This window comes from Atractosteus spatula, chromosome 1 (assembly GCF_055471065.1).
Source record: "Atractosteus spatula isolate fAtrSpa1 chromosome 1, fAtrSpa1.hap1, whole genome shotgun sequence".
Lineage (NCBI taxonomy): Eukaryota > Metazoa > Chordata > Actinopteri > Semionotiformes > Lepisosteidae > Atractosteus > Atractosteus spatula.
In genome coordinates, this window is record NC_142706.1 from 71554071 (window position 1) to 71579914 (window position 25844).

Here is a 25844-nt window from a genome sequence, read left to right on the forward strand (position 1 = left end):
ATAAAGGATGTGCTTTTGTCTTTTATGGCTTCAGACAAGCATGCCTGGCAAGGGGTGGCACACATTTAAACAAAAAACATGTTTCAGGTCTTTTGTATTTGGAAATTGATGGTGTACCACCACAATTTATTTCCAGCCCAGAATATGATAACACCAAGTCAGATGACTACATCTCTCAGCCAAAAGACAAGAGTGCACTTTACCAAGTAATTGCAATTCTCTCTACCTGCTTTATCACAGCTAATTGCCATAAAATGAATTTAGAAATCAGAACATTGGGCCAAGCATTCAGAATGAAAAACTGGATCCCACCCCTCTATTATGTGACATGCAGTGGCTCCAATAAGTATTGGTATGTTCGTATTTACTACTAGGGTGGCCGTATTACATTGGGCATTGTCTTTGGGCAGGATTATAGAATAACCTGCAGAGATCTTAATTTATTAAGAAAACACTTCCTGCAAGAGAAAACAGAATCAGATTAGACAGGAAAGTCAATACGGTGGCTTTTTCATTATATAGTATTATCCTGATGGGTCACACTGCAGTTATGTCTTTCTCTGATCATTGTCAGCTTGTATTGAAATAATGTATGAGCTGGATGAATAAAATGTTACGATTTGGAATGCCTTAGAATTGACACATGTTCAGTAGCCCTAATATAGTTTGTAGCAACAGCAGATAGCGTGACAGCCAGAGACATCAAACTGAGATCTGTGGCACTTCAAGAATCCTTCCAAGACCAAGAGGCTAAAGGCCATTTTCCCTGCGTACTAACGAGTGCAATTTGCTCAGTCCATTATGCTCGATGTATTTCAGTGCTAATGAATTACACATTGAGAGGAATCACTTGATTATTCAACATTGTACAAAAAGAGCACGTCACTGAATTTAGCTAGTCAGATTCTCAAAGAACCAACTGTGCTTTGGACAGAGTTGACAATAACAAGACCACAGTTTTTTCAGATAAGTTATTTTCGGATTAGAATTTTCAAGAAATTGCTCTTGGGTGAAAAAAAGTGTGTTTTAGTTTAAATCACAGGCAACAGAAAGTTAATTATGCTTTATTTCAGGGTAACGAATAACATTAAGTACTGGTAACTGTATACAACTGTATTTGCAGTACTGTATATTTTTATATTCTGCAAAAACATTCAGAAGTTTTTTACTCATGCTCAAAGGTATTTCAATATTTAAAGAAATGACAGTCGAGTTGCTCCATGAAATGATCAAATTTCTTAGTTATGGCTAAACTGGGAATAGCTGTGATTTTCTCACAAAATATGGCAGCTTATTTTAGCATGTAACTGATCATATTAATAATGTATTGTTATTCTCGTGTTATGTTGGCCTTTGCTCCCATTGGCTTTACAAATGCGTCTACAGCATGACCTGCATGCGGCCCTGCTAGGGTGAGAAGGTCAAAGGTCACCTGTCCCCAGTCGGTATCCTCCGCTGGCCTTGTGGGAGTTGGACTGCTGGGTGTCGGAGGAGGCCCTGCGCTCCTGCTCCCACACCTCGACTTCCGACTCGGTGGTCCGGGAGCCCACATCGGACACGTCACCCTCCTCCCCCTCCGTGCTGTTGCGGTAGGGCCGCCGCTGCCAGTTCTGGATGGCCTGCTTCCTGAGCCCCCAGCTGCGAGACGCCCCCCCTCGCTCGTAGGCCAGCTCTCCTGAGCGGCACTGCACGTGGTAGTACTGGGCTTCGGGACACTCTTCCAGGGGGTGCATCTCGACGCTGTCGCTGTCGTAGCCCCCTGAGCCCTGGGACACCGTCTTCACCCGGCTGGAGGCCCTGCAGGGAGGGAAACCGCCAGTCAAACTGGAGCGCTGAAGGCGCCCCGCGCTGAACGATGGTCAAAACAAGGAGAAAGCGTAACGAATGTTCCTGAGTGCCAGAGGTGGAACTTGCGGGGAAGTCCATTTCAAACTGAGAACAGGAAGCTCTTCTTTACACAAAGAGCTGTGGGAGTCTGGAACAAGCTGCCCAGGCATGTTGTTGAAGCCAACACCCTGGTTTCTTTCAAGAAACAGTTGGATGAGATTCTTGGATCAATTCATTGGTACCTACTAGAACTAGAATGTCTTATAGTTTATAATCCTTCTTACATTCTTATGATTTCCAACATGGCCTTTAATTCTTTATTCTTTTTCGTTCCCAGAGTGCTGGTAGAGAAATACTATAGCTTATCTTCATCTTTCCAAGCACAGCATCCCTCAATGGTTTCATTAACCCCTGAACCCTGTCTTGCACAAGCGTGATAAAACAATTTGGGGGGATTTTTATTACCTAAACATAATGAAATCATCACTTTCAAAGTTACATTGAGAATTTTATACAGTGTACACCAACAAGCAGAAGAATCACCTCAAGCATAAAAGTGCATTTCCTGTTCTGCCCTGCCAGCAATGCATTAACAAGGTAGTGAAACAATTCTTCAAAATGTATCCTCCTAAGACAGAGAGTTCTGAAAGAAAGGAGTACTGCACCTACTATTATGTAGTTCTCATCTTACTTTTAGTTAATTTAGTTTGAATAATAGATAGGAAGTTCATTAAGCTTTGCTTCAGGAAAATGAATAACGTTTACTACTGGGAACAGTAGTACTCTGTAGTATGTAAAACATTACGTGTGCAGGAGACAGTACACAAATTTGCAGACATCATTATGCTTCACGCACAGCGCATTTTAAAAGTCAGCCCTGAGCATCAGGGACTGCAGTACCGTAGTTCAAAACGTGACCTATTTGAAGCTCGACTGTACACTGCTCTCAATTAGGCATTCCGTGACTGCTTTGAGGTGAATACATTGTTATTTCAATTTGTTAATTTAATCTCTTATGCACAGGAGGAATTGATATGTTTTTGTAATTATGTGACTTTTATAACAGCTAAAACAGAATAAATAATGGACCATACCTTGGGTGAGGGTCCAACTACTTGGCTGTTAAAGTTTCAGTGACGCTGTTCACAAAATTAGGGGTGTTAAGGCTAGTGTCACCTGCTAAATTCCACTCTGGATTAGCACCATCTGATCTGCCTAAATTTAAAAAAAATAAAAAAATTATTTTTGGCCCAGTTAAAGTCCTGACTGGAATATGCTAGCATATCTGTGGCAAGACTTGAAATTTGCCACACAATAACGATTCCTAACCAAGCTGACATGAATTCAGTAAGTTTGCAAAGAACAACATATGAAAAGTCTTCTTTCTTTGTAAAGCAGAACTGGTAGAGACTTATCCAAAAAGACCCACAGCTGTAATTACGACTAAAGGAACTTCCACTAAATACTGATTCAGGGAGGTGAAAGCTTACTTTTTTTTTTGCAGTTGTTGCTGACATTAATCTTCTTTCACCTATAAAAATGTTACAACTGGTCATTCAGGTTTTGATTAAAAATATTCACTTTATAAAATACAGGTATGTACACATAATTTGTCGTGCATCAAAACGTGGCCTCTTTGGAAGCTGTAGAAAGAGCACGGAAGGCACTTTGGTGGAATCTGAAAGTTTTCTGTTTCCCAGGGGGAACATACATGTGTGAGAGCTCTCAGAACACTCCAGTCAAATGGTCATTGAATTCCAAAACTTAGGGGTGAGTCTCATCAGTGTTATGTTTGGTGTACGGTAAGATATGGTGGAGGCTTTATTACTATATGTTTTGAGTTTTCCATCTGAGGGAATGGCAGACTGGGCTATGATCATGGGAATCATGAATTGCAACATGTACAGTACCAGGACATTTTACACAAGCACCTAGATTGCACAAGACCCAGGACTCCTCTAACAAAAAGCCCAAGCTTGACTGAAAATGTAAATTTCAGGGTGACCATAATCCAGAGTACACTGTGCATCCACACCGATAAAGAAGATAGCGGCACACAAAATAAATTCACTCCAAAATCTCCAGAACTCAATCCAATGGAACATTTGTGGTTCAGAGTCAAGGAGCCACTCCTCAAACAGCAACCAAAGAGTTTGAAGGACCTAGAGAAATTCTATCTGGATATATGGTAAACAAAGAAGGTGAGCCAGATTACACTACAGGAGGTATTTTCGAAGTTCACACCCTGCTAGAGGAGAATTAACAAAATATTAACTATAGAAGTGTGAATAAATGTGACTCTTGTGCTTTCTGGACTTACTGTAACTGATTGATGAGAAATATGACTTTGCTCTGCTATTAATATTACAGTGTAAAGTGTTTAGATTTCTGTAAGCAATATACAGTACATAATCCAATCTGTAAATCATTCTGTTATATGATGTGTTTTATTCTTGATGCATTATGAGTACGGAGGAATATGGAGGGCACTCTGTACGGACAACAGAATGTCTTCTTGGCAGGGTGAATCCTTTGGTTTTAAGGCCAGTGAAGGAAATCATTAATAATGAGGAAGAAGTGAGGAGCATACCTGGCAATTTAAAAAAAAAAAACTGTCGCCAAACTGAGATGTCTGAATCAATTAACTGAATACAGAGTTAGACTGGCAGTAAAACACAAGACATTAAAAAATGTAACTGGACAGAGTCATGAGTGCAGATCCTGCTTGACAAATGATAAAGCCTGTTTTACTTCTGATATCAGAGAGCAGGGAATATGGATTACGAAGGGGAGAGGGGGTTTATGAGTGGCAGTTTAGCTCCAGTGGAAAATTCACTAAGAATTGAAGCACTGACTGCTTATGATAGTAGGCAGTGTTTATCTTTCACACCAAGAACAAAAAGGCCTCTACTAGAACTGACCTCAAAATTGCAGGCAAGATTTAACACATAAACATGCTCTCTCTCTCCATTATGGGCTCATTTTCCAGTGAGCAAACGAGCAGAACTCAGCTGCTATTAACGACATGCAGCTGAATATCTTACCACAAATGGTTTTACCTCATACTTCAGATACTGGTTTAATGTGTCATTTTTGGGTCATGAAAAAAAGTAATGTACTGGCTGTCCAAATCTGGTAGCTTCTTAATTTCTTAGCATATGACTCAGAGTAACAGAGAGCTGCTTCAGCAGCTGGGTGTAATCTTTGGCTAGCAAATTATGTCAAACATGCTTTCAGATTCTGACAGCACACCAGGGCAAACAAAAAATATCAGACCTTCTTAGATGATATGACGTGTTTGAAGCATTGAAAACACTTGCTGGAGTTTATTTAAATTCAGAGTGTAAACACAAAAAGAAATATCACTGATGATAAGGTACATATAGAGAAGCAGAAAACTGGACTGATTTCGTCACACTGAAAATCCTTAATCCCAGTTTAGATTTAAATCTCCAAATTCAGTCCAAATTATTGGTGATATCTAAGCGTTCAATAATTGAATACTGAAAACCAAAATGATCAGCAATTTGGTTATCCATTTTAAGCCTTTTATAATAGTATTTCCTTCAGAACCCTTCTGTGAGAAGTACAACCTATTTGTGTTCATATTTTATTTCACAATGCCCACTTTAAGCAATTGAAAACTACCGTAAAACATGGTATTATCTGGATGAAACCATTTAAAGAAGACTGCGGCACAAGCTTGAATTCGATCTGCTTTGCAAGGTAGAGGTGTATGTGGAAGTATTTAGAAATCCTACCTAACTGAAAATAGATAATGGAGTAACACGCCCAGGAGAGTTAGCCTGAAAATTCCAGGAATGTCTGTCCGTAATAGATGTTCAATTAGCCAACCATCCTCTGTAACAGAGTGGGATTTCTGGCTGCCTTTATCGCCGGCGGAGGGTCGATGCCTCTGGTTGAGGTAGAGAGCCGACGTGTAGTCACTGAGATGCGTTCTCTAGCCCGCGAGAATTAATGAAGTGTCAAGATTCTACGCGAGGGGAAGAGAATTTTCTAGGAGAATGAAACGGGCTTCCGCAGCCTTTCAGCTGGTGCCGTGGTTCTGAGGTGAACACTGGGAGATGGCGTGAGAATGTAATATAGGGTTTCTAATGAAGACCCAGATGGTGCTTATATATTATTTTTATTTGCTTTGGCAACACTGAGTCTACCCATTGGTTATGCTAATAAAGCACCTAGAATTGAATTACAGTACATTCTCACGCGGGTCTAGTTAGAGAGGGGACAGCTAGAGGGCCCCCTAGTGGTGCACAGTGGGGAAGCCCTTCCCACAGTCATACATCAGATCCAGGCGGGCACTCCCTCCCAGTGTCAGAAACAGATAAAAGGAGGAAGGCTCAAGGAAAGATCTTGGACAAAGCTGATGTGTTTTTACACTTTCTTCAATTTGATTTTGTCTTTGTGTCAAGTTGGGGTGTTGGGGTTGGTCCCAGTCTCAAACAGCCGGCATACTGGTGGACTTTCGATCAGGTCCTGTAAATAAACTTCATGGTTTACTGGCTCTTTCTCTCCTACCTCTTGGTGCAGCCTACCATCCTCTCACAGAAAAAGAGCTGCAGTTATGATCAGGCATTTCCATTAGCAACATCTATTTTAAAAATAAAATTAGCTGATTAAAGAGTGAAATCAATATAAAAAGGGGACCATCATTCATAACATTATCAGCTTCTGAAAATGTTCCTGGATTGCTTTTGATGTGGAGAATGTGAAAGACAAGGCCTACACCGTGGCAGTTGATCTGGGTAGTTCCTAACAAACACATACAAATATGGCATTTACGTAGTTGAATGACAATTCCCATTGGGAACTCCACAGAAACGATTGCATTTCTGCAGACTACAGAGCATGGAGAAGGCAGCTGGAGGCCTTCCCCTTGATATTTCCAAAATTGCATTATTTCTAGGATTTTTTTCTATGTCTACGTTATTAGCCACCTTATTATTTCAGTCTGCTGCTATTTCTGTTAGGGAAAATCCAGTGCAGTTTTCTTTAGCTGTGTCAACATTTTAATGAAAACACTAGCCCTCCATTTGGTTCCGCATGGCTTGTAATTTAACACACTTCACTGGCCGACCAATTCTCAAAACACATGGCCAAAACATTTTCTGTCACACTGCTCAATTAAGGCAGAAACCAAATGGGACAATGAATTGGACAGCCACGACTTCCATTCCTGATTGTCATACACATTTTGAGTTGTAGAATGGCCAGACTGAAAATGTAGAAATAATAAGTTAAAGTAGGAGAGGAAAAGGAATAGAAAGCAGCTTTAATTCGTGCTTCGGTAGATAACATCTAGTGTATCACAAGCATTTCACAGCTATTTCTGGACATCCTAATGCCTGTGTTTTTCCTCAATTCCAGCTGCTGTTAACAGTCTCCTGAGCCGCAGGTTTGGTTTATGCCAAAGAATATAGTAAACTGTCATCTACATCTATTAGGCTAGAATGGATAAACACACCTATGACAGGTCTGGTCACCATGAGTCATGAATGGCCTCAAATGCGGGTAATTAACTACAGTGGGGATTAATTGGTTAAATAAAGGGTAACTGCAAAGCTATTTTAATATTTCAGGGTTGTAAAGAATCAGCACTGATGAGTGCATTGCAAACTGCAATAACAGTAAAATGTACAGTACACAGTAACTGTAAAACCTCCAACGGACATCACAAAATATACATAATTTCCTGGTATGCGCAGCGCCATATTCTGCGATTCAGAACGAGGCAATAAAACTTCAGGACGTGTGCAGCCCTATGACATTGAAAACAAGTAGGTTTGTGAAACGATTTCTTTTAATCCAATAGAAATATTGCTTTCGGTTTCAAGACGGTTTTGCCAACAAATACTACTTACTTGTTAATGCTGCATGCAGATCACGTTGGAACATTTCTGCAGTAAAATGTCTGTTGCACAACCTGCACTCATTCGCTCGTACATCACAGCACATTAGTCATTACAGAGACTAGTGAGCAGGAAGGGCCTCATCACGTCACAATTCCTTCACTGTGGTAGTTGGTGTTTGGTTGTTTGAGAAGCAAGTTTTTTTACAGTAGAGAGTTGTGCTTTGATAATGACTTCTTGCACAGTATTTCTTTGTGCCACTGTGAGTTTTTATGGGTTCAGGCCTCATGAGCCACCTCAGACTATAACTGTCTTATTTAAGTTGAGGTCTGTCACAACACTATTGTTTTTTCCCTACAAACAAGAGGAGGCTCTGTGATCTGTATAGCCCATTTCATAGTAGCTAATTAACCCAAGTACCTCACCCAAGTTTCTATTAAGAAACAGCTGGATATTGGCTTCAGCAACATGGCTGGGCAGCTTGTTCCACACTCCTACAACGTTTTAGGTAAAGAAGTGCCTCCTGCTCTCAGTTTTAAAAGTAGTTTCATGTAGTATCCTCTTGCATCCTCTGGTTCGTGTTTCACTGTTGTTTCTGAGCTGTCAATGCCTTTGAGGAAAGCCACAGAAGTGTGGGGTGCCTCAGCTTCTCAGACTGCGTCTGCATTTAAGTTTGTGGTTTTGCAGTGTTCCTCTTTCATAAGACAGGTGTTTTAGCAATTCTACAAGTTAACCATAGAATCAATAGGACTATAAAAGTCTTGGAGAATACCAATACTAGTAAACTAGTGGACATTTGCATACTATACATTAATCTATTCATGAAACAAAAAGAAATAACAGGTCTATCTCACAAGCCTCACAAGTCTCACATGCCTGAAGCAAGGGAACTGCAGGTCAGATCCAAGTGAGTTAATTATTTTTTTCACAAAGCAACTGAAAGGCAGCTCATTTCATAGTGGATAAATTGTGGATAAGCATTGTGGAGGTTTCAACGCTGCTTCGCTCAGGACTATCAGTGTAGACGCTATGGACAGAGAAGCGATGGAGATAAAATCTACTCCGAGTTCATCAGACCTACCCAGTGCTCGGAGAAGAGCGTCGATCTGACACTTGATACACTCCCCTTGAAACAGCCGAAGTGCTGGAGTTTCTCTCTCTCTGAGGAAAAGGCAAAAGATGACAAAATAAATTTCCTTTACCTTCAGGTGCAGCACATAGGTTCTGACAATGATTTCACGTCTGTAAGCAGTCTAGGATCCTGAGATTTTATTTCAGCAGAAGGAGTCCATACCAACTTCTAAGGAGAATTCTAAACTCTCTTTCCTGTCCTGGTTCAGGTGTAAACCACAGCAAATAAAGGAAAACTGTGACATACTGTATATTATACAAAGTTATGGTAGTTATCCATGTTGCCTGCTTAAGAGTGTATCAGTTTAACATTTTTAAAATTTATGGGATTGTAGGTTGTGGATTGCCTGTGGATACTGGACTTCAGACTCTATCCCCAATACCTGACTTAAACAAAATATGAAATTAATCCCCAAACTATATTTTGTCCTAGTAGATGTAACATTAATTGGCCTAATATATGACTCTTTTCATGGAGAGCTACAGAGGTTTATGGCTGTCAACAAAGTCTCTTGCAACACTGGGTAATCACTATGAATGACAAAATCACAACACATTATTTTTTGGTTTACTTATTCTAACATTATAGGATTTGGACCAATGTACAGGCCATTAAGATGCTCCTTTTAGGAGAAATCTGCAAGTGATTGGGACAGACTGCATCATGGCATGGCAGAAAGTGCTGTGGCTATGGCGATGACGAAATTGACAGAAAAAGGACAAAAGCATCCTAAATTTAACAGTGGATAAGTATGATGCTACATGCACTGTCTCCGAAATGTTTATTGGAAAAAACGGGGGAAATCTGAGAAGTAAACCTACATATACCTTTATCTTGTATCAAACACAACTTCTTTATAATGAACAAGTAATAGGTTTATTCCATGCTGAAAAGACAAGAAAGAAAACAACATTGTTTTTCCTTTCTTCTCTTTTCAGCATGGAATACACCTGTTACTTGTTACTTTGCAGCCTACGCATGCTGACACAGCTACCCACCTGAACTTTATAATGAGCAAATGAATCAAATAACTATGTATTTACAATTTACAAAAATACTTTACTGCCGTTTCAAATGCATTAGAAATAGCATGTAAACCCTGTCGAAGCATAGCAATTATTCCTTCTTCAAGCATTTTCTAGAAAAGTAATAATAATATTTAATAATAATGCTCTAAATAATGATGTTGCCTGTTCTGAACAATTTTTACTGAGCAAGCATGAAATAGCATCATTTAGCATCAAGAGAACTAACTAACATCAAAGCTGGTCGCAAGAGAATCAGATGCTTAAATAAACTCTGAAACACAGAAGCTGGGGTTGGCAGTGTCCCGAGACAACCACTGGTTGACTACTTTTCAAACACGGCTCCTCACAGTCACAGTAACCTCCGTGCTTTCAGACTGGCTAAAGACATAGATTACAAACACACTGGAACAAATGACAGGAATAAATGCGCCCAGCGTCTGAGAATTTGGCAGAACAGGGACTCATCAGAAAAGAATGTCTCTCAAGAGGCTTCAAGTCCTCCTACTTTGTGGATTTTCAGCATAATCAAATGAGAATATGAACGTTCACTGAGATGAAAGCACAAGTGCATAGTTACTCGTCTATATTTTTTCCATTTGCCTTTAAAAATATTCTTAGTTCTTAAATAAGACTGTTTAAGGAAAACACCATTTGTAACTAAAAAATACAGTACAATAAAATGTAAAATATCAATGCCCAATACTTCAATATCTTTACCTGTGGCATGCAAAATCATCTACAACAGCTATAAGTACTGTATATCACTTAGTTAATACATCAAATATTAAAAGGAATATGAAAACACAAACTGTAAATATGTTTAAATATTTGTATTTCATATTAGTAAACATAAGCCTATATTACTGGAGGAAAAATCCCACTGCTTTGCTTTTCTGATATTCACGGCTCAGCACATCTCCATTCATGCGTATAAATATTTAACATGCATGCAGTGTGCCATATGTATTGTATTGTGTCTATATGAATCAAAAAGTAATGTACACTGTATGTGATTGCCTCACTTCTACACAGACAGGATTCTGAAAGACCTTTGAATTACACAGTGAGATTAACATTCTTGTTAATGTTAACACTGACATTCTTTAGAAGAGCCTTTTCTTAACTGGCTCCATTCTTTACCCCTCTGCTCCTACTGTACTTACAGTAGTACCACCATCCACGGTCTCCTCTGTGTATTGTAATTGTGTTTTATTTTGTGTATTCTTTTTATTTATTGTTGTTGTCATTCTGTAAAGCACTTTGAGAATCCACCTTATACAGCGCTGTATAATATAAAGTTTATTATTATTAACTTATTGTTACTGTATCTTTATGGCTCGTATGGATCATTTCAAAACTATACGTCTGAAATTAAATGATATTTTTGAATTAATTATCTCCATACATTTGTGAAATGACACTGCTGTTCTAAGAGGGAAAACATTATATTTAACAAGATGACAATTTAACAAAGGTTAGCCCCTAGTTAAGTAAGTGTCTTAGGGCTCTAGATCCTAGACTTCTTTTGAAGTCTTGAGCAGACTGAGAAAACAAAAACTCCCACATTTTGGGTTTTAGTCCATTGTAGATTAAACTCCAAACTAGTGCTGGAGTCCATTGGACTGGAGTAACAGGCGTAGAATCAGGAGATACCGTAATAGCAGTTTAATGATCCTGACCTCTAGCTACTCATATCTGTGCTCTTATTGGTGGTAAGAGTAATGATAATAAACGACTTTTGCAATAATCCTGACAATAACAACAGGAAGAATGTATACATACTGTATGACGCATGTGGGAGACGGCAAACCCAGGTGCTACTACAGGGTACTTGCCAAAGTGTAGGTTTAAGCACTGGGGCTTTAGGTCACTCAAGTGCTTACCTGCCGCCCAGTGCTCTTGGAGCCAGGCATACTGCAGTGGCTCAGGCTGCCGTTGGGCGTGGTACCACAGCTGCTGATGATCTGGAGCTGCTTCTCTGCGCGGTCGGCACGGTCCAGGAGCTCCTCGATGAACTGCTGCAAACGCACCTTGGCGTTGGCCTCCCGTGCTGCAGTCTCCTGCAGAAACTGGTCGATCTGAGCCACCTCCCTGCACAACGACACCAACACACACTGTAAGTCACCTCCCTGCGCAATGATACAGACACACACTGTAAGTCACCTCCCTACGCAATGATACAGACACACACTGTAAGTCACCTCCCTACGCAATGATAGAGACACACAATAAGTCACCTCCCTGCACAACAATACAGACACACACTGGAAGTCACCTTCCTGCACAATGAAAGAGCTGCAAAATTAATCAAATGCAAAAAGTTAAGAAGTGACATCCATATACTGTAAAAATATAAATGTGGACTGAAAATATCACACACAAATTAACAGCTGTTATAACAGTAAAGCATAATCTTGTGATCTGAATTGTTGCCCATCTGTTACATTTCAATGTTCTTTTGTAGCAATGTGCTATTTTTGCATAAAAAGCAATACAGTATATGTTTTCATATATGAGTGTTTGATTTAAGCACTTATTTCTTTCTTGCTTGTCGTACCATAACATAATCCTTACTAATCAAGTTCTGTAAAAGAGCTAATTAATCTCTGGGGGAAAAGCTACATAAGCACATCTTTTAAGGTGTTCTGTTTTTCAAAGTCATGATCTTGCAATTCAGTGGCTGGCCCTTGCTTTTAAATAAAATAATACCCACAGCTGGGAGACAGGGATGGTTAGACAAAGGAAATTCGAGTTTCATGTTTACAATTCCACCTTTCTTTAACAAACTTTGACATCTGCAGTAACGTTTCTCATCTTGAAGGCGTGCTTGAATTCGAAGATCTTCCTGCCCATAATATCGCACTTCCTCTGCTTCACCGTTTGGCTTGAGGAACGCCAACAATTAGTGTGGCCCACCATGCCAACGGGCCAGTCGAGAGAGAAACAGCATTCATCGGTGAATAAAACACTCCACCACTTTCTCTGGCATCACCTCACACAGGTCCCCCGGCCCACAGAAGACGCTGGTTTTGTCTCTGAGCTGTTGGCGGTGCTTGGGCAAGTAGAGGCATTTCATGCCGTGAGTTACCGCCCATCTGCAGATGCACGGATTCTGTCTCACTAGCACTTCCTGTTCCATAGCCACCGCAGCCTGAAAACAATCATGCAGGTGATCAGAGGGTCCTCAGCCAGAGAGGTAACCTTCTACCCTGCTGGACGTGGCCTGGCTCTCCTGGATTTCTCATTCTACAGGCAGCTTCCTTCACAAGCAGACTTCCTTCAACCAGGGTGACAAGGCAATCTTCATTACTGAAGAGGGTCATGGTACAGTACATCTCTTTTGGTATTCTTGTGCTCATCAAAGTCATGGCTGTTTGAATGGCTGTTAATACAGACACTTGGAAGTCAACTACTTTCGCAATTCAAACTCCACTAAAATGTCAAGCACTAAGTCATGAAATTCATGAAAAGACTGGAGGTTAGCAGTTTGTTATCCCATAACCTATTGATGTAAAACTTGAGACTACTGCATTTTCATTGTGCATCAATATAGAATTTGCTGAAACACACAAATCGATGGCTAAATAAATTATGTCTAAATGACCAGGGTGTCAAAGTCAAACGACTATCTACTGTACCTTTAATGTGTCTTTTACAGAAAGGCAACCTTTGAAAAGTTTATCAGTTGTGTCTGTGCCGCAAACCTATGAAACAAATACTACTGTATGTATAATGTATGTGTTAAAATACACAAATGTATAATACAATACCCCAAAGGATAAACATTTGTTTATTATTCTAATCTCTGTAAACAGATTATAATTGAAGTGCCATTTAAATTAGAGAAAGACTGTACTATTATCAATTTTAACACATAATTTAGCCAGCCAAAGGTCGGCAGTACGACATAGTGCTCAAGGTGCTTGACTCAGAACTGGGAGGTTGTGGGTTCAAAACGTGGTTAAGGTGCTGTATGTACTCTTGTGCATGGTACTGTGTGCAGCTTCTCTTATAAAGCACTCTCCTGTGAGTATGAGTTACAAATGTAAGTAACTCTGGACTGTAAAAAAACTAAATGAAATCTTACACTGGTCACTTGACACTCCTGTAGAGAAATGAGGAGAAAATGTAATTCAATTTAATCAAGGGATGTTCTAATTTTACAATGGTTTATTCTTTTCTGAGCATTGTGTAAGATTTAGAAAAACTAGACGAAAGCCACTCAGTACTGTCAGAGAGAAATCAATGCCTTTTAGTTGCAAAAGTAAAACATGACATCAGGTACGTTATAAATGTGCTACAGAACATATTCTGAGCTTCTTTTAACTATTCAAGTACAGTATAGATAATTCTTTACGAAAGGAATTAGTATACAACTTGACAGTTTGACAAATTATTTAATTCATTATGAGCTGTTTAATTTTAGCCAGAACTAAAGAATAATTACAGTAAGTAATCACCACTGTGGTCAATTATGATGCATCTGTCACTTTTTACTTTATTTTGTAACTGAATCACTAATTGTATAGCCTCTAATAAACCTTTTATTTAAATTAAAACATACATTCTGGTGTACAGATATACAATAATGAAGAAGGAACAAGAAGAAGTTATAGCCAAGCTGAAAACTAAAAAAAAAATCTTTCCACTTTTCCCAGTGGAGTTAACCACTGCTTGTTCTTTTGCAGCCTGTCCACTGGCACAACTCCCCCCCCTGCACCTAGATATGATTACATTACACTGGATTTGACCTACTGACCTCTCCTTTATAGCAGCTAGAACAATACTGTCTCTAAATAAAATCTTGTGATTTACCACAATGGCGAGCTACTTTTCTTCCTACAGTAGCTCTATGTTGTGACCTTAAATAATGAAGGACTGAGGAATTACTTCAGGTGTTAAAAGTAATTTCTCCTTATATTACAAATGTATGCGCATGTGTTTGTATCAGGGGTTGGCAAGATGACACACTGGATAGCATTGCTGCTTCATATCTGTATCTGTTTCTGCATGGAATTTGTATGAAATCCCAGAGTTTGCCTGGGTTTCCTCTGGGTGTTCTGTTTTCCTCCCACAAAACAAAGACAAGTCAGTTAACTGGGAAAACTGGACCTTGTGAAAGTGTGTGTGTCTCTGAAAACTGGCCCTGCTGTGAGTGTTTGCATGTCTGTGTGTGCACTGTGATGGACTGGCATCCCATGCAGGGTGTATCCTGCCTTGTGCCCATTGCTTGCTGGGATAGGCTCCGGCTCCCATGCAACCCTACAGTATATTGGTTGAAAAATACTTTCAATGGATGGATGTTTGTATCAACTAAAGCAAAACCCGAGTGTCAAGATAAGAAAGAAAAATCATTTTGTCTACAATACATTTGCACTTAAAATACAACTTCAAGTAAATACAGTCCTGACTAGCAATCTAAGGGGTGGAGAAGTGGTACTGTGGCTAAGGCTCTGTGCCTGTGACTGGAAGGTTGCTGGTTCAAATCCTGTGGCTGGCAAAGGAATCCTACTCTGTTGGGCCTCTGAGTAAGGCCCTTAACCCCAACTGCTCCAGGGGTGCTGTACAATAGCAGACCCTGTGCTCTGACCCCAAGCTTCTCTCTCCTTGTCTGTGTCTCATGGAGAGCAAGCTGGGGTATGTGAAAAGATGAATTCCTAATGTAAGTATATGGCTAATAAAGTGATCTTAAAATCTTAGTCAAGATGTCCATTTTCAAGGAGAATCCAAACCTGTCAGCCCTGAGAGATTCCCAAGGAAACCTGTCTAAGTGGGAGGAATAGAGATAAGATTATTCAATTATTTTATCTCTAAGGAAGATTGTAAGAATTTTTTCAGTTGCTTTTCTGCCCTGGAGGTATACAGTATAAATTCAGATTTCTGAAAGAACAAGCCAGAGCTTAGTTGATGCTGGTCTCCTCTCAGTCTTCCAGGAAGATATAATCCAAAACAGCAATTATTGAAGTCTTCTGAAAAGCAGGATGCTTGTGTTTTAAAATGCCAAACATTCTGGGAAAAAGACAAGAAAGCAACAGGGGCATTTCGCATTACATAACGCAACATGAGGTGTAAAAAAGTAAAAGGTTAATGGATTTCTGGTTGTCAGCCTAAATCGGGAAATGTAACAATTCTCTTTCAAGGTGTTGTTCATAAGCAAAGTCCCTCTGGGCATGCTATTAAGCACTTCCTGTCACTCTGGGGCTTCTGTTTTATTCAATTTTATTCGAAAAGATCAGAAGTGGGAGTCCAGAAAACCTGTGTCAGCATGAAAGGATGGTATTTATCCTTGTCACATCACCGCGTTGCCAGGACAAAATGCAATGTTCAACTCTTTCGGTGAGCAAAGACGTGGTCATCATTACTTCACACTTCTTGCAGTCACAGAAATGTAATTTGTGGCATTCAGTAGTGGAGCTGCTTTAACAGTCATCAATGTATTAATGCTGCTTTGTCCAGTCAGAAATCTTAAGAGCATAAAAAAGGTTACCAATGACAGGAGGCTATTTGGCCCATCTAGTCCATTTAGTACTTAGTAGCTAATTGATCCAAGAATCTCAGTGAACCTTTTCTTGAAAAAAGCCAGGGTATAGGCTAGGTAGCTTGTTCCATACACTCACCATCCTTTAGGTAAAGAATATCTGTTGTTCTTAGTTTTCAAGTAATCAAAGCATTCCTGGGCCCAGTGCAATATTTGCTCTGTTTAGGCAAGTTCAGACAATAATATGAGGAGAATAAGATGTCTTAGATCAGGGAAGGAGGACAACTCTTCCTGAAGATACATCGGATGCCTGACCCGTGTATCCCGTTAAATAAAATTTCTTAACTTTCACAGTACTGTCTTTAGCCACAGCCATTTTAATTATTTTGCAAAATTACTTTGCACCTGAACTGATTAAAGTTTGCCACAACAAAGGGGTTGAATACTTATAGTATTATTACAATTACAGATCTTCACATTTCCTTTAAAAATCAAATGTATTTATACAGTAGTAGTATGGGGGCTGCACAAGTGAGCTGCTGGTTCAACTGATGTCATCAGAAAGCCTCAAAAACCCCATCTAAACCACCACAAATGCCAGCAGCCATGTCACCCTGCAGCTCACAAGTGACAACCCACTGAAGCTCAGCAGGTGTGAGCCTGGTCAGTACCTGGATGGGAGACCTCCTGAGAAAAACTAAGGTTGCTGCTGGAAGAGGTGCTAGTGGGGCCAGCAGGGGGTTCTCACCCTCCAGTCTGTGTGGGTCCTAATGCCCCAGTATAGTGAGGGGGACACTATACTGTAAAAGGGCACTGTCCTTTGGATGAGAACTAAAACTGAGGTCCTGACTTTCTGTGCTCATTAAAAATCCCAGGGTGTTTCTTGAAAAGAGTGGGGGTGTTACCCTGGTGTCCTGGCCAAATTTCCCATTGGCCCTTACCAATCATGGCCTCCTAAAAATCCTGTAAAGCACTTTGAGGTGAGTGTCCAGAAAAGGAATTATTATTATTATTATAAACAAAGGGATTGTTCTATAGCATTTTCCACTTTTGGAATTGGGAAAAGGAGATCTGCATGAACAGTAAATCCCATTTAAATACAAGTGCAAAGAATCTCATAGAAAGTCTAACTCTTTGAAAGTAGAGTCAATTTATTTATGGATTCACTTGTGAGGAATGTTTTGGGAATAATTCTTGTTAATGGCTTCTGCCTCTAATACATATTGAAAATCAAGCAATATAGTCAGGAGATATCAGGAGATATCAGGAGAGCCTTACTTATCCTTACTTACTTATTAGGTGCAGTTAAATTCATCATTATGAAGAGACTTTCCAGAAGGTACCTGCATCGGCATGCATAGGCTGCAAAGGAACAGGTGAGGGTTTATTCCAAGCTGAAAGGTGAAGAGACACAACATTTCAGCTGTGGAGCCCTCTTCAGCCTTCTTCACCTGATGGAGGCTCCACAGCCAAAATGTTCTCTTTTCTTTTTCTTCCAGCATGGAAAAAGATGAGGAGACTCCATGCAGGGAAGGCAGCAGGTCCTGATGGTGTCAGCTCCAGGGTGCTTAAGATCTGTGCGGACCAACTGGGTTCAGTGCTACAGTACATCTTCAACCTCAGCCTGAGATTAGAAAAGGTTCCGATGCTCTGGAAGACATCTTGCCTGGTGCCAGTACCCAAAAAGGGGCACCCTAAAGTCCTGAATGACTACAGACCAGTGGCACTGACATCTCACCTAATGAAAACTCTCGAAAGGCTTGTACTGGACCACCTCAGAACCCTGGTGAGTACAGCACTGGACCCCCTGCAGTTCGCCTACCGGTCACACTTGGGAGTGGAGGATGCAGTCGTCTATCTGCTACACAGAGCTAACTCTCATCTGGAGAAGATGGGGAGCATTGTGAGAGTTATGTTCTTTGACTTCTCCAGTGCCTTTAACACCATCCATCCACCTTTACTGAGAGATAAGCTAAGGGCAGCACAGGTGGACACTCCCCTGCTGTCCTGGATTATAGACTATCTGACCTGCAGGCCACAGTATGTACGGCTATAGAGCTGTGTGTCCGAACAGATTGTTAGCAGTACTGGGGCTCCACAGGGGACTGTCCTTGCTTCATTCCTGTTCACCTTTTACACCTCTGACTTCAGGTACAACTCTGAGACATGTCATCTGCAGAAGTTTTTGGATGACTCGGCAATTGTTGGGTGTATTAGAGAGGGGAGTTAGGAGGAACATAGGAGCTTGATTACCAACTTTGTGGAGTGGTGTCATCTTAACCATCTCCAGCTTAACACCAGCAAGACCAAAGAAATGATCTTTGACTTTCGAAGGAATAAGTCTCCACTGAACCCTGTTTCCATCCAGGGTGAGGACATAGAGGGCGTACATTCCTACAAGTACCTAGGGGTACACCTGGATGATAAGCTGGAGTGGTCTGGTAACACTGACACCCTGTACAAGAAAGGTCAGAGCCAACTCTATTTTCTTAGGAGACTCAGGTCCTTTGGTGTGTGTGGAACACTGCTACACATTTTTTATTAATCAGTGGTGGCGGCGGCCATCTTCTACGCTGTTGTGTGCTGGGGCAGCAGCATCATGACAAAAGATGCAAATAGGCTCAATAAACTTATCAAGAAGGCTGGCACTGTGTTGGGGATGAGCCTTGACCCCATGGAGGTGGTGGCTGAGAGGAGAATGCTGACCAAGCTCACAGCCATCATGAACAACACCTCTCATCTGCTTCATGGGACTGTTACTGGGCAGCGGAGCACATTTAGCAACAGACTGCTCCAGCTACGGTGTTCAAGGGAACGTTTCCGCAGGTCTTTCCTCCTGGCGGCTGTCAGGGTGTATAACGCTGCCCAAGGCTAGGACTGTTAGCCCTTCATTTGCTCGTCTATGGACAGCATGTTTGCTCCATTGTACTTTTTGGACAATCATTCTGTATAAACCTATGCACATTTTGCACATATTTTATTGTTTTTACAGTGACTATGATCATCACATTTTGCACACACCTATGTATTTATTTATTTTTTATTTATTTATTTTTATTTATTGTGTTGTCTTTTGTTTTATAACTATTCTGATGTCTGTTTTTGCTTGTCTTGGGCTGGACTGCTGTAACACATCAATTTCCCTACGGGATTAATAAAGTATTATCTATCTATCTAAACCTTTACCTGTTCCATTCTGAACATCAAACCACCCTGACACTAACCAGATCCAAGCCGAGGAACCTAGTGAGCAGGAGACTAGCTAGGGAGGCCACTGTGAGGCCAGACCTGCAAAACTCTATATCCGAGATGGAAATCACTGTTCATACATCGACTATATTTTATCACAAACGCGGCCATTACTGAAAAACTTGGCCATTACTCATCTTAAATCTCTTATGTGATATACTACAGACATGTTACAGAAGGACATGAAACACAAACTGAACATTTTGGTCTAAATGCAAAGCGATACCTCTAAGCTCACCCATTCAGTGCCGTCCCAGCTGTCCAGGATGTTTCCTATCAGCCGGGACTGGGAATTTTGTCAGGGTTCGAGGGAAAAGTGGATGGTTCAAAGTACAGATGAAATGAGCCTGTCCACTTGAGGGTTAGAAATTCACAATTCATCAGGATAAAAGTCCTAATAAACCTTTTTTTTAATATCTGTATATTCTGGTATACAGATATACAATAATGAAGAAGGAACAATAAGAAGTTATAGCCAAACTGTAAGCTAAAAAAAATCTTTCCACTTTTCCCGGTGGAGTTAACCACTGCTTGTTCTTTTGCAGCCTGCCCGCTAGCACAACTCCCCCCCTGCACCTAGATAAAGCACAAGGTCAGAGCCACGCTGAAGTGATCTGAGAAGAAAAGAGCTTGCGTCCTTCACTGACCCTGCCAAAGTCCTGACTTCAATTGAACAGAATAATTTTAGTGAGGTATGAAGACTGCTGTCCATCCAGTGTCGCCAACAAACTTGTCAATACTGCAGCAGTTTTACAGAAAACAAGAAAGTTGTTTGAAGTTATTTAAAATCTGTATTTTGAATGTGCAAAAATGTCAATATTATTGGCAGGGGATGAATACTTCAGCAACGTCCTGTACATATAGCCTACGATACATGCACATTCTTAAGCTTAAGTATTTGAACATCTCTGGAGCACGGGTCTCCATGCTTAGTTCTGGAGAGCTCTGATGCAGCTCATCTTATAGGTCAAGACAGGTGGCAGTCTTTGTCAGATACTGATGAATCAAGAAAGTAATCTGTCCAACTAGGAGAACTCTGGTCTTTGAGGGCTGATGAGTACTTAGATTTTAGTCCTAAGTGATCTCTAAATTATGTCATTTAACAAATCACCTGCTAAACTGCTCACAGATGACAAACACAAGGGCTGGAGATCCCCACGCTGGAAGATTCAGGATAAAGGGTATATGCTCTGTTAAGTTTGAAAAAGTAGAGCCACAGTGTCAATCTCAGACAAGCATTTATTATCCTTTGACAGGCAGTTAAAATGGTAGAGACTGCTTGAAGAGATCCTGCTCACAAAACAGTACTTCCTCACATACTGTACTGTATACTGTACATGATCAGACAATATATCTGTCATTTTATCTGCCTCTATTGAAGGCAAGGTGAAAAAAGTCACACTCAAGAGCTTAAAATAAACACACGTCCTCACCACCAGAATGTGCTTTGATCTGTACTAAATAAAGATATTTGCAAAATGAATTACAAAATAGCTTTTGAGTTACAGTACATTACACTATACCAGGTGTGCCAAGTTCCAGTCCTCAAGGGCTGTTGTCCAGCAGATTGTATTGGTCTCTTTAAATCTCCAGCTTCTTTAAGAGAAGGAAAGGATTCAACTGGTCTAATTAGGCAAATAATGAGCTCAGTTAGGTACTTCTGTGCTCAGAAACCTTCTGGCCCACTGGAAGTGGAGGTGTGTTCTTCTGTGTTACACAGTCTTCATGACATTGATTTCAACCATAACCAGAAAAAGTATACTGAAAATTTATAACTGACTATTTCCAGGTCAGACACTTTTTAAGAAAGACCCTAGGACCTCAGTTTTATGTCCCACTATAGTATCCCCCTCACTATACTGGGGACTCACATAGAGCACCCCCTACTGGCACCACTAACACCTCTTCCAGCAGCAACCTTAGTTTTTCCCAAGAGGTCTCCCATCCAGGTACTGACCAGGCTCATGCCTGCGGAGCTTCAGTGGGTTGCCAGTTATGAGTTGCTGTGTGATATGGCTCCTGGCTAAGCTGTATCTCTCATACAGACATCTTGTTGTTGAAGTATTAACTTGGTGGCAAATGCAGACAGGACAAACAAATATTCATTCCAAGAATACACAAATATATTACAAACAATTTTTACAGCTATAAACAGTTATTTACAAATCTTGTTATTTACAAAGGGGCAAAGATTGCGAAGAGGGAACTGTGTCCTATTAAATAAGGTTCCTGCCCAGGAATAATAAGCTCTCTACAACAGATGGTAAAGTAATGGACCTATTTTCCGATGCCAAACAATACATCACTATGCAAGGTGGGATTTTTTTAGCCTGTGGATTCCACAAATAGGAAAACAGATATAAGACAACAAGTCCCTTCAGTCACCCTGAGTATGGTACCCTTCCAGTGCTCAGATTCCCGGACAGGTCTCTTGGTCTGTACGAAAGAGTTGTCTCTATCACTGCCCAGCTACTTCTTCTCTTGTTCTCCTCCTTATTATCTGTCTTCTTCCGTTTCTCACTGTCCTCTGTGTTTCCTCTTTACCCTGGCTTGAGGCCCACTTTGTCCTGTGTCCCATTCCCATGAAGAATGTCTTAATGACTTCACCTCGAATGGTCTGGTCACTCTTAAATTTTGATTTAACCAAGTTAACACTTACTTCCACTTGCTTGCGCCACCTGTAAGTACCGCAAATATGATGATCAAATAAACTAACAGTTTACACAAATAATTAAATGATTATCATTTAATCAGATTATCATCAGATTGGGATGATTTTTGGGGAACACAAAAAATTTAGCTGCCTCCTCAATTTCAACACTATTTTGCTCTCTGTGACCCCCTAAATTGCAAAAAAAAGGTGGACCTTATATAATGACAAAGGGTCCATTATTTACAGAATCTGGGCAACATTAAAAAAACTATGTCCCTTATGCTCTCTAGTGATAATATTAATGAATCCCATTGAAAATACCTTCAATATCTTTTAGCTAGGCACCAAGAATACTAAGCTATACTCCATTAACCTCAAGCATAGCAATTAGACCTTTCTTCTAACTGTTTCATTCAAGTAAATATATATGCACCAAATTATAGTTCTAAATCTGGAACCGGAAAGTGGAAACTTCCCTCATCTTTAACCATGGAACTGATTAAAAGTGACTGTTTATATGACAAAAAGGAAGAATCTATTTAATCTGCAGCAGGACAAGAAGCCCTCTCTCATCTTCCAGTAATTGAAAATGTCATGTCCAGTAACATTGCCTTGGAAAAACTGATTTAAAGCACAGCAGACGTAAAAGAGCTTGAAATTAGTTGTTGGGCCATTAGCGGGCAAGAAGCAAAAATTGGTACCTTCTGGACAGCTGAGGCTGACATTTCTTGGGACTGTGCAGCTGATCAATGCACGTTTTCAAATGAACATCTTCTCCTTAGGGAGAATAAAAGGACAGTGGGAGTAAAGTACTCCGTCCCCTAATCGGGGTTCAATCCATAATCAAAAAGAATTTGTAAATATTTAACCTTCTTGTTACCAGACACATTAAGATGAAAACATAAAGATTTTCTGATTGCAATAAATACTGTATTAGGTTATTTATAGGAAGAACCTTAATTAAGAGGAATAAACACGGATGGTATAGCCATCTACATTTTTATATGGTGTATGTGAATTTGGCATAGGAATGGGGAGAGGAAATAATGGACTGGTTTAGGAACGTGGAGAGGAATAAGAGACTGGTGTAATAATGGGGAGAACAATTAGGGAATGACGCAGGAGCAGGAAGCGGAATAAGGGATTGATGAGGGAACACGGAGAGGAATAAGGGACTGCTGTAGGAACAGGAAGTGGAATAAGAGACTGGCTGTAGGAATGGGGAGAGGAGTAAGGGACTGGTGTAGGAACGGAAAGAGGAAAAAGAGATTGGTATAGGAATGGGGAGAGGAACTAGGGACTGGAAAAGGAACGGGAACAGGAGTAATGGACTGGTGTAGGAACATGGAGAGGAATAAGGGACTGTTGTAGGAACAGAGAGAGGAATAAGGGATTGGTATAGGAATGGGGAGAGGAATAAGGGACAGGCACAAGAAAACAGAGTAGAATAAGGGACTACCATAAGAGTGAAAGAAGAAAGTGCTGTAGTTATGTAAGCCAACTTTGAGGGGCAGAGAAACATTGGAAGGCAGTGATTGATGGATGACTGAAGCAGCCTAGACCACTTTTGGACACTCGCCAATGCAGGAGTCAGGTTTTGGGCGCCTGTAGCATGTGAGGCCGATAGAGGGGAGAGGCAGGTTGCATGGTTGACAAGAAAGCAGTACGTCTGGATTTAAAACAGCGACCAGGTTGAGGATGAGGTTGAAGGCTCAAGCAGTAATCACACAGAACCTGACTTCAGGGTCAGAGGCATGGGCTGTGAACTCCCCCAGTTCAACATACAGATTTCAGTAATAACAACAACCCTCTATTATCTATTCAGCACGTCAAGGAGACAGCAATAAATTAAAAAAACAGCAGTCATTAGCAGATCATTAGTAACACTAACAAGAGCTGTTTCTGTGGTGGCCATTGATCTGAATTCGGAGTGAAAAGGCCCATACAGTTTATTTGCAGAGAAGTAACTGATAAGTGACAGAACAGCAACAGCTCATTCTATAACCTTTGCCAAACACAATAATTGAGACATCTGACCAATAGCAACAGAGAAGACTGCAGTCTAAGTTATGCATTTTAATGAAGAGGTAATAATGGAGTTTGTCTGTTTAAGAGGTTTACTTACCACAAAACTGAGATAGCATTAAATCTATCTAATGTGGCTTCTTTAAACCTGGATCACATACAGTAAGTGTCTTCACCCCACACTATACAACATCTGAAAACTGGTAAATATTAAGAACTGCACTACATATTGTAAATCTGGCTTACAGTAGGTCTTATGCATCTTCCAAATACAACCTGTTGCATAAAAAGTAGAGTCCATTGAAGCTGAAATACTGGAACAGCTGCCATTGTTAAAACAGGAACAATAACCTTGTTAACGTGAAATAAGGTCCCTCTCTTTTCAAGCATCAATACTAAGAAGGTTCATATAAAACATGGACTAAAATAAAGGCAGGTACTGTACCTCCAACCAACACTCCCATTAAACCATCACTGTCTGGACAAATAACAAACTTTAAAAGGGTGGAGCAGTGGCACTGTGGTTAAGGATTTGCACCTGTGGTTGGAAGGTTGCAGGTTCAAATCCCATGGCCAGCAGAGGAATCCTACTCTGTTGGGCCCCTGAGCAAGGCCCTTAACCCCAACTACACCAGGGGTGCTGTACAATGGCTGACCCCAAGCTTCTCTCCCTGTCTGTGTCTCTCACAGAGAGCAACCTGGGGTAGGCAAAAAGACAAATTCCTAATGCAAGAAATTGTACAGTATATGGCCAATAAAGCAATCTTATCCTAAAACTGTAGTGACATTTGGGTGATTCAGCAGGTCCCTCACTGATAGTCTCATGACCTAGCAGCTGAAACTGGGTTATTTGCGAGGGTCACTGTTTTGCTAGGAGCCAAGAAAACCCTAGCTAAATAATAAAAACCCTACATCAGCACTGAGCTAGTTGTGCACTGCTGTTTGGGGAATCCCAGTCATAGACAGCTAGTGAAATGACTCAGGTGCAGTCTTGGGATGTGTTTGGATCACAGAGCCCAAACAAGTGCTTTATACCTGAAGACCCACTCAGGAGTCTACCCATAATTCAATTTTAAGGCCAGAAAATCAAATTAATAAATTACAGAAGAACAAATTCTTGCCTGACAAAGATGATTACAGTGATTACAACAATGCCTGGGAGTTCCAGCAGATTTAATTTTGTTCTTCTAAACCCTGAGCTCAGAATGATTTGTCCTTACCAACTAAAGTTTTTAATGTTAATAATCTGATTTATTTCATCTGCATGTAGTGCAGTACCATCTAGCAAGAAGAGTTTTGCTTTTGTCTTCTTGTTTAGATCGATAGATAGCCATCTATCTGCAACACACTGTGGCATTACGCGGGGGCGTGCCCAGTGTGGAGGCGGAGCCCTGGAGGAAGGGCGACGCCTCCCTTTGTAGTCATAGCTGTTCCGGCTTCTAGATGATGAGCTGGGCAGGTCCTATATAGGCACACTGGACACCCCCAGAAGGGGGAGTTTTACACCGACAGTCCCGGAGCGGACTGCCCTAGCGCCTGTGATCCCCCCAGAAAACACTGGAGAGGTTCACGGTCAAGTGTG

At 40.7% G+C, this 25844-nt stretch overlaps 1 protein-coding gene across 1 annotated transcript in view; it reads right to left on the reverse strand.

The window, feature by feature from the left end:
- Positions 1 to 25844, reverse strand: part of fbxo41 (F-box protein 41) — a 59175-nt gene that overhangs the window by 20292 nt on the left and 13039 nt on the right. The window contains exons 2-4 of the mRNA XM_088918094.1: positions 11741 to 11948; positions 8779 to 8858; positions 1433 to 1797 (exon numbers count right to left, since the gene is read on the reverse strand). Coding sequence (XP_088774220.1) covers positions 1433 to 1797; positions 8779 to 8858; positions 11741 to 11948 — 653 coding nt within the window. The remainder of the gene's footprint in view (positions 1 to 1432; positions 1798 to 8778; positions 8859 to 11740; positions 11949 to 25844) is intronic.